The sequence below is a fragment of the Podarcis pityusensis genome, assembly GCF_964106645.2.
Source record: "Podarcis pityusensis genome assembly, chromosome: 4".
Classification (NCBI taxonomy): domain Eukaryota; kingdom Metazoa; phylum Chordata; class Lepidosauria; order Squamata; family Lacertidae; genus Podarcis; species Podarcis pityusensis.
Genome location: NC_138027.1, coordinates 12398405 through 12415292, shown reverse-complemented (window position 1 = coordinate 12415292; position 16888 = coordinate 12398405). Strand labels below are relative to the sequence as shown.

The window sequence follows — 16888 nt, the reverse complement described above, 5'->3', positions numbered from 1 at the left end:
ACTAAAGTGCTGGTGAATTGCCACAGGGACGTCTCTCTTTTAATTGCAACCTGATATGGAAATGCAGAGAACTGAATTTAAGATTAGGAGTTTTAGGGGAGAGAAACGGAGACAAACTGAAATTGACATATTCCCCCATTCCCTCATCTGTCAGGGATGTTTAGTTGTGAGGTTCCTGCACTGAGCAGGCCAGTAATCTCCCTAAGTCCTACTGTGTTCAGCGGCACCTACTTCCTAGACAGTGGATATGAGATTGCGGGGTTAACTTTCCAGCTCAGCTTTCTCAGATTCTGTGTGTATGTCAGAAGAGCAGGGAGTTAACTGAAGTGTTAAAAGAGACATTTCTTGGAAAATTTAACAGAAAGGACTGCGGGATCTTTTCATGGGGTGGTTTCCTTTTGGGAAATGGGCTGCGTGAATGCTGAAATCTTTTCCAGAGAGGGGAACGAATGATTTAAGGAGTGTCATGAAATTAATCCAGCTGTTTGGGTGAAATCCTATTATTCCACTACTGGATTAGGAACCAGTGGCTTATGCTAAGAAGCCCTAGAGTACATTCAGCTACATTTCTAAAGAATTTTGTGTTGGAAATCTTGTGCAGCTGCATGGTGGGAATGGTTTATAATTCATTAAGCAGATGGTGTATCTGTCAGAAGGGGGAGAAATGCTTCTCCGTTGAGAAAACAAGCCAGCTTCAGGAGTGCATAGTTGTGTTGCACTTCCAGAACCCCTGTCATGTTCTTCCAAGAGATGCAAGCATTCCTTGTTAGATCTGTTGGGTATAAGCCATTGAACTTTCCTTAAATGGAACTGCCATCCTTGGCAATGTATGAGACCTGTTATCTGTGGGCTGCATAAGCTGCTCCCATCACTTTGACCAACCTATAGCAGCCTCCCTCTGTGTGGTGTAGTGACTAGAGTGTCAGACTAGGGTCTGGGAGATCAGGGTCCGATTCCCCACCCAGCCATGAAGTTCCCTGGGTGACCTAGCCTACCTCAAGGGTTTGTTGTGAGGATTACAGCAAACCCCTTAGAGCTCCTTAGAGGGAAAAAGGTGAGGTAAAAATGCAATAAATAAATAAACTTGGTTCCTTCCAGATGTTTTGGACTACAACTCCCATCATCCCTTGTCATTGGCCATAAATACAGTAGGCCAGAACATCTGGAGGGTGCCACATTGGAGAAGACAGGTATATAAACTAGGGATGCAATCCTACATATCTGAAGGCAGCCCTGTTTTTATATGTGTTGGAAGCTGCCCAGACTGGGGCAACCCAGTCAGATGCACAGGGTACGAATAATAAAATTATTACAATTATTATTATGATGGTTATTTGGATGTAAGTGTTAGAAATCCTGCTCCATGATTGCAGTCATGGGATTGTTGTCTATCACATGACGGTGTGTGTTTTCATTCCACAGTGTGGGAAGTGACGGAGACAGGATGTTTGTGTTACTGTGTTCCGTGAAGTGGGACTATTGTCCTTTGTTCTTTTTCTCTTTACTGTCTGATGCTAGAGAGAGAGGGAGCCATGTTGCAGTGCTCCGTGTGTGTTTATATGTAAATAAAATAGATTAGCCAAAATGCTGAGTTGCTGAGGTCTGTTACGCAAGCTGTGCAAACTCTGTGGATCACTAAGCGTGCCGATATCTGTTGGCATCGGTCACTGTGATGTTCAGGCGGAAGAAAACTTTTGAAGCTCCCGAACGAATGACCAGGAGGGAGAGAACATGCCAGTCAGGCATGTGTCTCTACCAGGGTCCAACTCGAGTATAGGACAAGCTCCTGACAGTAAGTACCATTGAACCTAATGGGACCTCCTTTGGGGTAGACACTCAAATAGGACTGTACTGTAAATGGAGTGGAGGAATGAAATTGTCTGGGCACCTGCTCTGAATAGCAGCCTTAGTTCTGACATTGACAAGGAAGGACAGTTGGATCTGCCAACCCAGTGGCAGTTGAGGTATATGTCAGGACCCCCCATGTGGAACAGCAGCCTTAGTCCTAACTATAACTCAGACTGCCCCAAACGATCCATCAATTCAGAAGCACCAGTTCGTGCATCTTGACCAAGTGTCAGGGCCTGGCAGGATATTAACAAACGTGCTACCTTGCTTTCGTTGCTTTGTGTTTCGTAAGGATGTTTTTAATACATTGTGAGCCATCTAGAGTCCCACAGATGGAGGAAGGCAAGATATAAATACATTAAATTAATCCGTTTTAGGGTTGTATCGAATGCTAGCCCTGCTTCATTTATTTCAGCAGGTCTACTCTGAGTAGGATTGTAAATTGTTTTATTATTATTTACTTATAAATTCCTTGGGGCAGGAATCTGTGCAATGCATATTGGTGGTACTGTTTCACTGATGCTGATAATGGTTGAAGAAGAAGAAGAAGAATCTTTTGCAGCCACAGGGAAAACTGCTTACCACCTGCAGTGATGCTGCCCAGGCTGTTCTGTTTTAAGTCAGTCTTCCTATGGCAAACCCTCCAGCCCCCAAAGATGAGAAAGGTGTCTTCAAATCCTGAAGGCATCCTGCTGTTTGGCAGAGGATGCCTGGCTATTTGTATGAATGAGCTGCTCCATTCTAAGGCATAAAGCTCAATGCTGCCAATTACTGAATAAGAGATACTAAAAGTCCTTTTAGAAAGACAAATGGCTCCCCGGAGGGCAGGCAGGCAGAATGAAGATTATTTATTTGACTCACCTGCGTGCTTCAAACGTGCAAGAGGTTGCTGAATCCTCATTTTATCCACTTTACTGTGACGATTTGCAGCCCAGCCACACTTTCCTCATATCAATTCTGGCAACTTTGTCGAGATAAAAGGATATTGGTAGTGCTTGAATCGTTCTTAAAAGTTCTGTGGGAAAGTCGGGGATCTTTCATTCTGTGAGACCTGAGGCCAGCAAACCTAATTCAGAATATGACAAGGTGTGTAAAAGCTTTGGTCACAAAGGCCTCGTTCAACTGAATGGACTCCATCCATTAGTCAGCTTGAAACAGCATCAGTGGCACATTAACAATGGGGAGTCATGGGCCCAGAACCTTTTGAAGTGTTCCAGTAAAGTATTTCTGCTTCTTGCTTTCACACAGTCAGATAAACCATGCATATATGATGCATGGATCAGGCCAAAAGCCCATCTAGACCAGCATCCTGTTCTCACAGTGGCCAACCTGAGTGCAACTCTCTCCATTCATGGTTCCCAACAACTGTCAGGCTTTGGGGAATCGTATTCCCAAATTCTATTTTAATATTTTGCTGGAAGCCACCCAGATTGGCTGGGGAAACCCAGCCAGATGGGTAGGGTATAAAGATGATGATGATGATGATTATCATTTCCTTCCTCTGGTGGCAGTAAATAAGGAGATAAAAGGAAATAGCAGCTTACCAGTTAGTGTCTTTAATAACCACAGCGAGAGACAAAGGAATGCGTATCTCCCTAAAAATATGGTGCTGTTCCCAGTAAAGGCTCAGCCCTCCATCCCCATTAATCTACATCACATCTATGTCGGGTAATCTGAGCTTGTTGCCATTTTGCTTTCTGTTCTATCCCCTTTAGAGTTTGTCTAGTTCTAGGCAAAGGGGGAGGGTCAGGAATGATGTCCTAGGACAGTGAATCTGCCAGCTGTCTTTCTCCTAGTGTTTCCTGTTCTAGCTGTTCCTCACCCACTATCTCCCAGCTTTTCCCCTCTGGACGATGCCCCTCTGCAAACCACTGTTCTAAATCAGTACTGTCCTTGTGCCTTTAAGAAGGTTCAGGGGAAGGGGGGGCTCCCACCCTTCCTCCTCAGTCCAGCCCCTGACATCAACTTGTGATGCACAATGCATTTTCACACAGTGCATTGCTAAATTGTGGTATACACTACCACAAGAAGAGGCAATGGCCAGCAAGTTGGGCATCTTCAAAGTAGGTTGGGATTAGACAAGTTTTTGGAGGGATAAGAATATCAGTATGGGACGCAGGTTGCACTATGGTCTAAACCACAGAGCCTAGGGCTTGCCGATCAGAAGGTTAGCGGTTCGAATCCCCGCAACGGGGTGAGCTCCCGTTGTTTGGTCCCAGCTCCTGCCAACCTAGCAGTTTGAAAGCACATCAAGTGCAAGTAGATAAATAGGTACCACTCCGGCGGGAAGGTAAACAGCGTTTCCAGGCGCTGCTCTGGTTCACCAGAAGCAGCTTAGTCATGCTGGCCACATGACCCAGAAGCTGTCTGTGGACAAACGCCAGCTCCCCTGGCCAGTAAAGTGAAATGAGCGCCGCAACCCCAGAGTCGTCCGCGACAGGACCTAATGGTCAGGGGTCCCTTTACCTTCACTAAGACTATCAGTGGCTACTAGCCATGAAAAAAAGCAAGAGAGGACTGTCCCTTTCATGTCCTTCTAGTGGGTTTGTTTGCTTGTTTACTTATTTATTTAAAAGCATTTCTGAAACGCTTGATATTTTAGAAATCTATAAGCAGAATGCTGGATTTGGTCTGAACCAGCAGGGCTCAGTGTTGAAGCATCTGTTTTGTATGCAGGGCGTCCCATTCTCCATCCTTGGCATCTCCAGGTAGGACTAGCAAAAATTCTCTGCCCATCAGTGTAGCCAGTACTGAACTAGATGAACCAACAGTCTATCTCAGCATAAAGCAGCTTCCTATCTTCCTATGGTAATTTTCTTACATTCTTATCTTCAGCCATGGGTTTCAGGACCATGGCTAGTTCCATAGTTCCTTAATAAACATGGGGGGAAAACATGGCCTCTCAATCTAAATAGCTTGTCTGTAGCCACAAATAACAACCACACATTTAAATTCTTCTTGCTACTCCGTTACACACAGCTTACTCGGTGTCCTGACATCACAGTGCTGTGTGTTCCCCCAGACAGTGGCTTTCCATGCCAATGATGGGGCTCCATATTGGGTGGTTGACATTTTAAGCAGTTGGCATACACCAGGCAGAGGGCCTTCTCGGTGGTGGTGCCTGTCCTGTGGAACGCCTTCCCATCAGATGTCAAGGAAATAAACAACTATCTGACTTTTGGAAGACATCTGAAGGCAGCCCTGTTTAGGGAAGTTTTTAATGTTTGATGTTTTATCGTGTTTTTAAGATTCTGTTGGGAGCCGCCCAGAGTGGCTCGGGAAACCCAGCCAGATGAGTTGGGTATAAATGATATTGTTGTTGTTGTTGTTGTTGTTACAAAATTATGTAGTTCTGGACAGAAACAATCACATTCAGAATAAATGATAAGAAGCTGGCTTTCCAAATGAGAGCTGACCTCAGCACATGTTTTATATAAGTTAACCCTTTTGTCATGCTTAATGATTTCGCACATGTCTCTATTTTTTTCAAAATGTTGACCTTCCACAAGGAAGCCATTGTGATATAAATGATTAAAGTTGCCCATGTTTGTAGGATGTAGGGATCTCCAATCTTTTGTGTTGTTCTAAATCAAATGGAAAACATCTCTTTTTTACGGACATTGAGTACTAAGCTCTCAAAATGTTGGGGGTTGGGGAAGATGTTGTTTTATGATTATCGTTCCTTTTCCTCCTTTCCTAAATAAGGACTGGGAATCTAAATATACACTTATTTTTAACCACTGTGATGACAATCAGCAGCTGTTGCTGGGTTGTTCTTACTTAATATCTCTACCTTGCAGCCAGACTCTGAGGGAGGCACTCATTTCCAGTAGAGATTTACATTTTGCATTTCCAAACTCAACTGATTTCCGACATGCCTGGCAGCAAGGGGCAAGCACAAAAGTAGCTTTTTTTCTGCCTCCTTTTCCTGTTTGCTCTGTGCATACAAACCAGTGTCCAGTGCTTTCGTTCTGTTAGTGCAAGGATTTATGCTTGTGCAGTGGAAGTTTTCCCCTCTCCTCCCACAGACCCTCCATGTGTCCCTATTTTCCAGGGACAGTCCCAGATTCACAGAAGCCATCCTGGTTTTCTATTTGACACTGGAATGACCAGCTTTAAGTTAGGATGTCCCCATTTTCATCGGAGAAATGTTGGAGGGTAAGGAATAGGAGGTCACTATTTTCAGCAGAGAAATGTTGTACAGTATGCTGCCCCCCTGCACATATCCCACTTCCCACATCTGCTCCAGAGGATTGGGGGGAACACCCTAATAGATATAGGGTACACTTGAGTGGGGGGAGATGGGGAAAGGTTCCTTTCACTAATGGAACAAGTTTGCTATTTTGAATACAAGCCAAGGACTCAAGGATGCCCATGTTACTCCCTCTAATAGCAAACTCAGCTGCTGAGTACCAATGGAATCTTTCATGTACAGTGGTACCTTGGGTTAAGAACTTAATTCATTCTGGAGGTCCGTTCTTAACCTGAAACTGTTCTTAACATGAAGCACCACTTTAGCTAATGGGGCCTCCTGCTGCCACCGCACGATTTCTGTTCTCATCCTGAAGCAAAGTTCTTAACCCGAGGCACTAATTCTGGGTTAGCTGAGTCTGTAACCTGAAGTGTCTGTAACCCGAGGTACCACTGTATCTGGTTGTATCAATAGTTTTGGCTTCCGACGGTCTTCTTTCTTTCTTTCTTTCTTTCTTTCTTTCTTTCTTTCTTTTCATGCCTCTCTTTGGCCCGAGGGCAGGAGCAGAATGATGCCACATGATGAAATGCTGTTCTTTGAAACCAATAAGAAGGAGGGCAATGTTTCTTGTCTTCAGTCTAGGGGACACATGCCTAGAACCAACCTTGTCATCATCATCACCATCACCATCAATTCAGCTTATACACAGCCCTATACCCAAAGGTCTCAGGGCGGTTCACAACAAGACCACAACATAGAAAATCAAACCAAAAGCAATAACCCCCACCCCAAAAATCACATTCTAAAAGGGTGTTGGATGTCAATAAGATCAACCAAAGGCCTGCTTAAAAAGGAACCTTTTTGCCTGGCACCTAAAGGTGTATAATGAAGGCACCAGGCGAACTTCCCTGGGGAGGGCATTCCATAGATGGGGAGCCACTGCAGAGAAGGCCCGTTCTCATGTTGCCACCCTCTGGACCTCATAGTATCATGGTTTTGACACTAAGAAAACTTTTTAAATATAATTTCCTAGGTTGGTTGGGCAGCACCAATGAGCAAGTGTTTTTACTCTGTGTTTTTAATATAGTTATGTATTTTCATTACTGTATTTTATTCTTCTTGGAAATGGTTGCGAGCTTTTTCTTGTGGGAAGTGATTCATATATTCATTTAACCAAGCCTGTATACCAATTTCCCGAGAAAGCTTCTGGGGTATACATAATGAAATAGTTTTGAAAGAAGAGGGAACCTTAACACTTAAAAAAAATACCACTTTAAACAGGCACCACTAGCATCTCTCATAGGCCTCATTTGTTGGTAAATCGTGCGAACTTATATCATGTTAGATTATTGGTCCATCTAGCCCTGTATGCTCTAATTAGAGAATTTCTAATGTTTCAGGCAGAAGTTATACCCGTTCCTCCTGTGTGACATCCTTTCAGCTATGTTTCTTCCCTCCGTTTTTCTCTTTAATGAACCTTTTATTTCTCTCTAATCAGTCTTTACCGCTCATGATGGCAACAGAACCTTTCAGTCACTTGAAACATTTGTTCAGTAGTTCGCCTGCTTTGGATCTCTAATCTTCCTTTAATTAGCTCTGCATATAATATCCCCAACCAATGTGCAAAAGTCAGCGCCAGATGTTGCCATCCGTATTCATCAGTCGTAAAGCCAATCATGGCAAAATGAAGCCTTTGCTGAGTGTGATTGAGAGACCTCGTTTGGCGTACGGTGCTCACTTCTGACTGAGTGTGGTAGAAAATAAAAAACAGCCAGGTCTAAAATGCCCTTGTAGAAGTCTATGGTGCAGTAACCATTGGAATACCTTGCACTTCTGGGGTGGGGAAATTTGCCCATGAGACCCGCAGAGATGGAGTGCCAAAGAGAAGGATGAGGAGGCAGAGAGACTGTCACCCAGAGAGATCAATGCAACCCTGTAGTGCAGCAAACTCCACCCACTTATTGCTCTGGCTCCACCCACTTTTGAATGTGAAAGGCCACAGGTTTGATCCCTGGCATCTCTCAGAAGAGCTGTCTAGATCAGGCTTCCTCAGACTTGGCCCTCCAGGTGTTTTTAGCCTACAGCTCCCATGAGCCCCAGCTAGCAGCTGTTTATCAGCTCCATCTGGTACGCAGGCTGAGACCCTACCTGCCCACAGACTGTCTCGCCAGAGTGGTGCATGCTCTACTTATCTCCCGCTTGGACTACTGCAATGTGTTCTATGTGGAGCTACCTTTGAAGGTGACCCGGAAACTACAACTAATCCAGAATGCGGCAGCTAGACTGGTGACTGGGAGTCGCCGCTGGGACCATATAACATCAGTCTTGAAAGACCTACATTGGCTCCCAGTACATTTCTGAGCACAATTCAAAGTGTTGGTGCTGACCTTTAAAGTCCTAAACGGCCTCTGTCCAGTATATCTGAAGGAGCGTCTCCACCCCCATCATTCTGCCCGGACCCTGAGGTCCAGCACCGAGGGCCTTCTGGCGGTTCGCTCACTGCGAGAAGCCAAGTTACAGGGAACCAGGCAAAGGGCCTTCCCGGTGGTGGCACCTGCCCTGTGGAACGCCCTCCCACCAGATGTCAAAGAAAAAAACAACTACCAGACTTTTAGAAGACATATGAAGGCAGCCACGTTTAGGGAAGCTTTTAATGTTTAATAGGTTATTGTATTTCAATATTTGGTTGGAAGCCGCCCAGAGTGGCTGGGGAAACCCAGCCAGATGGGCAGGGTATAAATAATAAATTATTATTATTATTATTATTATTATTATTATTAGAATTGTAGTCTCAAAACATCTGGAGGGCCGAGTTTGAGGAAGCCTGGTCTAGATGTTCAAGTCCCCTCCTTCATTCACAGGTTGCTTCCAGATGACCTGTTAATTTAGGGAAGGGGTGTAACTTCATGGCAGAACACATGCTTTTACAAATAGTCCCAGGTTCAATCTCTGGTCAGCCTGGGGGAGAAACCTATATGAAAAGCCACTTCCAGAACACAACTTGCTATTTTCTATGGTCCTGTGTCCTCCTATTGACTTGGTGGATCAATGTCTCTTAATAGGGGGACAGTCCTGAAAAGAGCAACTATGATCAGGGGTCCAGAACACCTTCCTTAGCAAGAAAAGGCTTGCTTGTTCAGTAATGTCTATACTGACTGGCAGTGATGTTTTAGATATGGGTCTTTCCAGCCCTACCTCTAAAGATGCTGAGGACTGAAGCTGGGATCTTCCACATGCAAAACAGATGCTCTACCACTGAGCTGTGGCCCTTCACCATGTCTTCCAGATTCTCTGGATGATACCATCAGATCTCTGGAAGCCCAGTAAGCTACAGACTGCTCTTCCATTTTGGAGCTAGGGGATTAAGATAAACAGTCCAAAGCAGGCATAGATGTTTTGGGACTACAACTCCCATGATTCCTAGCTAACAGGACCAGTGGTTAGGGATGATGGGAATTGTAGTCCCAAAACATCTGGAGGGCTGAGTTTGCTTATGCCTGGTCCAAAGCATATATAAACATGAAGAACTCTTGACTCATGCTGATTTAACAATTCCTGAAGTGTTTTTCTTTAAACCCTTTTTTGTTATCAGGGCATAGTGAATGGGATGGGATGGGCCACTCAGCTGGGCCATGTAACACTCCTTCCTTCCTTCCTTCCTTCCTTCCTTCCTTCCTTCCTTCCTTTCTTTCTCTCTCTCTCTCTCTCTCTGTCTCTCTCTCTTAAAAAGAGGCAGAATTCAGAAGCATCGCTTTGCTCTGAAAAGACACCCCAAGAACAGCATTTTCCTTCTTTGCCTAATTTGATCCTAGATGGATGCTCATGCGGCTTTAAAAATTATTTTCTCTTACAAATGCCATAAGCCACAAAGCAGCAATGGCTGCGATAATGACCATTTTGCAAACGTTGGTTTCATTAGTGCTGAGTAGCCCGCTGTGTTTTTTCTCTGCCCTTAATGATGCCACAAGAGCTCTGTGTGACTGGATGACAACGGACGGGGTGATTAATTTTGCGTAATTGTTTGCATAAAAATTGCTCTGCTGCAAAGACATTCAGGCCTTTCATTCTGATGAGGAGAGACGAAGGCACCAACCCACACACATGAACACAAACCTTCTGGGAGCCACCTTTCCATGTTGCAAACCTGCAGAGTTGTGCTACGCTTTGTGCTGTGTGTGTGTGTGTGAGAGAGAGAGAGACAGAGAGAGAGACAGAGAGAGAGACAGAGAATAATCAGCACCCCATTGCATAGACAACTGGATGGGAAAAAGCCAAGCAACCCATATGACTGGGCTATACAGTGGTAAAAAGGTAAAGGTAAAGGGACCCCTGACCATTAGGTCCAGTCGTGGCTGACTCTGGGGTTGCGGCACTCATCTCACTTTATTGGCCAAGGGAGCCGGTGTACAGCTTCCGGGTCATGCGGCCAGCATGACTAAGCTGCTTCTGGCGAACCAGGGCAGCGCACGGAAACGCCGTGGGTTTCTCCAGCCACTCTGGGTGGCTTCCATCAAAGATTAAAAATACATTAACATGTCACACATTAAAAACTTCCCTGAACAGGGCTGCCTTCAGATGTCTTCTAAATATCAGGTAGTTGTTTATTTCCTTGACATCTGATGGGAGGGCGTTCCACAGGGCAGGCGCCACTACCGAGAAGGCCCTCTGCCTGGTTCCCTGTAGCCTTGCTTCTCGCAATGTGGGAACCGCCAGAAGGCCCTCAGCCCTGGACCTCAGCGTCCGGGCAGAACGATGGGGGTGGAGACGTTCCTTCAGGTATACTATATTTGTTATAATTTTATATTATAACTTTAAGAAGAACAATATCAACTCCGTATATATGTGTATGTGTGTGTGTGTGTTATGAGAGATCTGAAGATGTCATTGAGTAACGAAAAGCAGAGCTTCCTTTACACGCAGATGCTGCTGTTTTTTTAAAGGTCTTTCTCGTGCATGCACACAGCTTTCCCACATGGGGAGGAAATGTAGCTCTCCCCTCCGACAGCTTAAGACGAATCTCCCCTGAAAGTCGCCGGCTTAAAAATGCAATTAAAGTAAGGTCACTGAATAAAGGAGGAGGTGGCTGGTTAAGGGCCGTCATGATCAATATAATCAGCTCCTGTTTGTGTCTTTTTCTTCCCCTGCCAGAGCCATGTTTGACTACGACAAAAGCAAGGACAGCGGCCTCCCCAGTCAAGGACTCAGCTTCAAGTATGGGGACATCCTGCACGTTATCAACGCATCTGATGACGAATGGTGGCAGGCGAGACGAGTGATGCTGGAGGGAGACAGCGAAGAGATGGGAGTTATCCCCAGCAAAAGGAGGTAAGATATATTGTGCGTGATTGCTTCCTCCCCCCCATCACACACACACTTGATTTATTTTATTTTTATTTTATTAAATGTTTCTCTAACAAGAGTATTCCAACGATTCAACAAAAGACAAGAGGAAACAATTGAACACGGTCAGGTGCGAGGTTCCTTTTTCCTTTACTAATTGCGTTTCAAGAAGAAGAAGAAGAAGAAAGAAGAAGAAGAAGAAGAAGAAGAAGAAGAAGAAGAAGAAGAAGAAGAAGAGTTTGAATTTGATATCCCTAAGGAGTCTCAAAGCGGCTAACATTCTCCTTTCCCTTCCTCCCCCACAACAAACACTCTGTGAGGTGAGTGAGGCTGAGAGACTTCAGAGAAGTGTGACTGGCCCAAGGTCACCCAGCAGCTGCATGTGGAGGAGCAGGGAAGCGAACCCGGTTCACCAGATTACGAGTCTGCTGCTCTTAACCACTACAACACACTGGCACTACACCACAGACTTCTTAGGGGTATCAAATTCAAACTCTTCTTCTTCTTCTTCTTCTTCTTCTTCTTCTTCTTCTTCTTCTTCTTCTTCTTTGCTGAGGCAAGATCTTGCGGGCCTTGTGGCTGGAATCTGCAGGTGCAGCTGTGTGTACAGCTGGTAAATGAAGCTTTGGCAGAGCTACACACTCTCCCGTTTCACCCCATGCTGACTGGGGCTGAAGGAAGTTGGAGACCAAAAGCATTTTGAGAGCCACAGATTCTCCACCGCGGTGGAAATCTTGATGTGCCCTGTGTTACATTTCAACCAGTGAGAGGTCCTTGGAAAAGCTGTTCAGTCAGAGCTATCAGTACTAGTCTGGGTCAGTTATGTGATGTGGTGACTCTGCATAAGACAGCTGGGGAAGGGCTGTAGCTCAGAGCATCTGCTTTGCAAGTGGAAGGTCGCCGGTTCAATCCCTGGTATCTCCAGTTCGGGCTGGGAGAGAGCCCGGTGTGGTAGAGCTGCTGCCAGTCTGTGTAGACCATAGTGAGCTAAGTGGTCCAATGTCTGCCTCAGTATGAAAGCTTTCCTTGTTGTTCAGCTAGTTCCATGAATAAAGGTAAAGGTAAAGGGACCCCTGACCATTAGGTCAAGTCGTGACCAACTCTGGGGTTGCGGCGCTCATCTCACTTTACTGGCCGAGGGAGCCGGCGTACAGCTTCTGGGTCATGTGGCCAGCATGACTAAGCCGCTTCTGGCGAACCAGGGCAGCGCACGGAAACACCGTTTACCTTCCCGCCAAAGCATTTATCTACTTGCACTTTGATGTGCTTTCGAACTGCTAGGTTGGCAGTAGCAGGGACTGAGCAATGGGAGCTCACCCCATCGTGGGGATTCGAACTGCCGACCTTCTGATCGGCAAGTCCTAGGCTGTGTGGTTTAACCCACAGCGCCACCCACGTCCCTCTAGTTCCATGAATAGCACTATGATAAAATGATGGTGAGAGCTTCTTCAAACTTTATTCAAAGGTTTATAAACTTATACATAGAACTAAGTATGCATCCATTCTGAAATCAGGTCAGTTAATTATGTCTTTCCAAAAAGCAAATCTGAGTTAAAATATAACCAAGGTCATCGTGGGATAAAACAATTCCCACTGTAAGGGAGAGGAAAATAACATTCAGAGATGTTTGCAAAGAGTAGGGTGTGTGGTTTTTTTCTTCTTTCTTTCTTAGACATCATTATGTCAACTGAGGGCATTCCTCCTATTTCCAAGAGGGAGAAACAGAAATGAAGAAGGTTATGCATTTGTGCATATCAATTTTATATCATATCTTTATCTTTTCCCTTTGAGTTTGGAAGCCTGCTAAAAGCACTCACTTCAGATAAAGCTAACAAACCCATTCGTATGTTAAAGAGCTAGGATTAAAATCTTGAGGGATGTTGAAAAAAAGTATTTTGCTTTGCATTTACTATCTAAAAGGAAAACCCAGTCGAGTGGATAAACATGTCCTACTGACAATCCAGGCAGAATAACAAGATGTAACATGACTTCTGTGTCCAGAGGGGTTTTTGCAGTGGGCAGAGCTGCTGGTTCCTTGCCCTTGAAAATTATTTATAAAGGACATTTCCCTCTGTGTACTTCTGGCATTTAAAAAGAGAGGAGGAAAATAACAAGGCTTTTAAAACTTGGTACATCTAGAAGCGAGTATGTTAGAAGCATAACCTGCAAGGCAACATTCATCATCCTTGGGTAGGTGTTAGAGTCCTACCAATCCCTAAAGGACCCATCTGGACCATTGTGGGAAGCTGAGTCTAGGAGCTGCCCATTGTTTTAAATTTTTCACATTTCCCTTTGATAGCAAAGTCACTTAAATAACACACATGGAGAGAGGAAATTCTGATAATACTTTATTGAGTGAATTGAACACGAAAAGCTTATAACTAGAGGGAAAATAAACAGAGATGTTTATGTCTTTCTTCGTAGTTTAGGCCTAGTCCATAGCAGGGATACACGCAACCAAAAATACAGGAGAAAACTCCCTCAGAATGACACAGCCAATTAGAGTGTGTATTACCTGGCAAAAGCTGGTTGCTAAGCAACACCTCCAACACCACTACTGCTAGTAGTAGTAATATTAAAAGAATTTAGACTGTCTTTCATTTCAAGAAGAAATATCAAGGTGGTTCACATGCAAATAAAAGCCAACAGCAAAATAACGGGGGGGGGGGGGGGAATCCAACCTTTCTTTCTTTTTTGTAACATCTTTATTGAAAGTTCAAAATGGACATAACTATATGTGCACCAAACGTGGTGAGACACAAACAAAAAAGAGAAAGAGAGAAAGAGAAACAGAACCCGTGAAGAAGGGAAAACAAAGGGAGGGAGGGAGAAAACCCAAAACTGTATATTTTACAAGGTTGTTATTGTACTTCACCAGATCTTAATCTATTACAATATTTGTAAGAATGGATTCCAAGTATCATTGAATTTGTACATGGCAAGTCTGCGTTTATATGCAAGTTGTTCATATGTTGCGAGTTTGTATCAGTCTTCAATCCAATCTTTAAAATGCAGCTATCCAGAATTAAAATACCGAGTAAAGCAACTATATTAAAACATCCATAATTAAAATATATAATAAACAAGCCCATTAAAACAGCAATTTTATTATTATTTATACCCTGCCCATCTGGTTGGGTTTCCCCACTCTGGGCAGCTTCCAGCACATATAAAAAAATGTCAAACATTTAAAAAGTTCCTGATACAGGGTTCCTTCAGATGTCTTCTAAAAGTTGTGTAGTTCTTTATCTCCTTGACATCTGAAGGGAGGGCGTTCCACAGGGAGGGCGCCACCACCGAGAAGGCCCTCTGCCTGCAATTTCACTTCTCTCAGTGAGGGATCTGCCAGAAGACCCTGGGAGGTCAACCTCAGTGTCTGGGTTGAACGACGGGAGTGGAGACGCTCCTTCAGGTATACTGGGCTGAGGCCGTTTAGGGCTTTAAATGTCAGCACCAACACTTTGAATTGGGCTTGGAAATGTATCAGGAGCCTGTGAATATTTTTTAGGACCAGTGTTATATGGTCCCGGCAGCCACTCCCAGTGTGCTCAGAGGAAGTGTGCACAGAAGAAGGGTTCTAGGTCAATCAACTGTGAGCTTGAGAGAGCTAACCCTTCTTTGTTGCCAGGAGCTGCTGCAACAGCTAGCTTTGAACAGGAAACAGATAACATTTCCAATGCAAAAAGTTGGCACCCTTTCCTTGAACCTGGCAGGGTTACCTTAACCTGGAAGCTTATTCTAAAGCAGTTATCAAACACACATTTTTAGATTGTATGCATGGAACACGTTTCCAAATAAAATGAAGCAGCTTGAGAGGTTAGCAGAGAAAGAGAATTAGCATTCGCCTGTAATAATAATTAAAAAGCTGTATTTAGCTGTGAGCTACTTCTTTTTCTCAGTAGGCACTGCTTTTTTTCCCATTTAGGAGATTACACAGCCTCAAGTCTTCATTCCCTCTCAGTGCCCCCTTCCCTTCTAATACAGAGTTTCACCTGCAGATTGAAAATTAACAGTTTTTCCTGTGGCTCGAAGATCACACATCAAATATGAAAGTCGCATTTCATCCTTTTCCATGTGTAAATACTGCTTTTTTTCATGGGGGGGATCATTTATTCCAAAGTTCATCTGTATCTATAGTAACCTGAGTTTAGTGCATTGCAGCTGGCAGTGGGGTTTTTTTTAAAAAAAAAAACACACCCTAGTAACATCAAAATAGAAGCATTTGTTTTATTGCTTGTTGGAGGGGATGTTCTCCTGATCATTTTCCCCTACAAAAATTAACCCATCGTTGTTTTAAACTTGCTCCCATGGACAAAAATAAATAAATAGCCAATATGCAAACCAAAACTCAACTCTCATTTGAAATTTGCACATCTCTGGATGTGCAAAATTATCAAGGGAAATGGTTTGCAGAAAATGTTTCTATTAGACAAAAAATATGCATGTTAGGAATAATATGTACTAAAAAGATAAGCGGTTTTGTCAGGATTTCCTTTTTTAAAAATCACAAACAAATGGGGGAAATGGGGCTAACTGAACCTAAGACTTAAACTAAGAAAATGTGACAAACCAAAATGAACAGGATTATTCATGTATAGATCTGCATATATATATATATGTTGTGCATCCTCTGTGTTGGATAGAGGTGACTTAGGAATCTGCCATGCAGGTATGGCAATATTTTTCCTTTTATATATGCAAATATTAAAGTGCCTTGAAGGTTCAAGATTTGAGTTCTCAGGTTGGTGCAAGAATGGCATGGTGTGATTTAAATAGGTTTTTGTTTGCTTTTTACCTATCTCTTCCTTCTCCCTCTCTTTCCAGGGTCGAAAGAAAAGAGAGAGCGCGTTTAAAGACGGTGAAGTTTAACTCAAAACCTGGCGTGATCGATGCAAAAGGGGTATGTGAAAGTGAAACTAACCCTGCAGAGATTTAATTCTTACAGCTATGCACACTTAGTAGAACATCTGAACAGCACGAAAGTTAAGCAGGAACAGGTCACACGATGAATAAAATGAGAGAGTGAAAGGGAAATGTTTAAACTATGATGTTATTTTACAGTGAAAGAAAAGAGTTTTTTTTTAAAAAAGAAAAAGAAACAAGAAAGTAATATTGCAACACAGAAAAGATGAAGAATTAACTATTTCTGTTTTAGGATCACACTAGGCCAATACCACTTTGGTTGCTGTTCATTTTAGCACCAACAGCACGCTAGCTGCCTTGCACTGTTTTTTCTTAAATCGAGGATGGGGAAGTTGTGATTCTACAGATGTGGGTGGACTCCAGCTCCCATCAGCCCCCTGCCAATATAGCTTGTGGCAAGGGATGATGCGAATTGCAGGTCAGAAACATCTGTGGGGCCACAGGTTCCCCATCCCTGATTTAAAACATGCCTGTTCTGTGTTTCCCAGAATTACTCAGCGCAGCTTTCCCACACACACAAATATACAAAATAGACATAAAAGAAAGCAACAATCAAAGTGCATCTGTTAGAAAGCCAGCAGTATT

General features: G+C 43.8%; 1 protein-coding gene across 18 annotated transcripts in view; it reads left to right on the top strand.

The window, feature by feature from the left end:
- The window catches only part of DLG2 (discs large MAGUK scaffold protein 2), a gene marked incomplete at its 3' end in the record, with an annotated part of 818053 nt that extends 801639 nt beyond the window's left edge, over positions 1–16414 (top strand). For all 18 annotated transcript variants that reach the window (XM_081001988.1, XM_081001992.1, XM_081001989.1 and 15 more), the window contains 2 exons: positions 11189–11365; positions 16205–16414. In XM_081001988.1, coding sequence (XP_080858114.1) covers positions 11189–11365; positions 16205–16316 — 289 coding nt within the window. The remainder of the gene's footprint in view (positions 1–11188; positions 11366–16204) is intronic.
- Between the last annotated feature and the right edge of the window lie 474 nt (positions 16415–16888).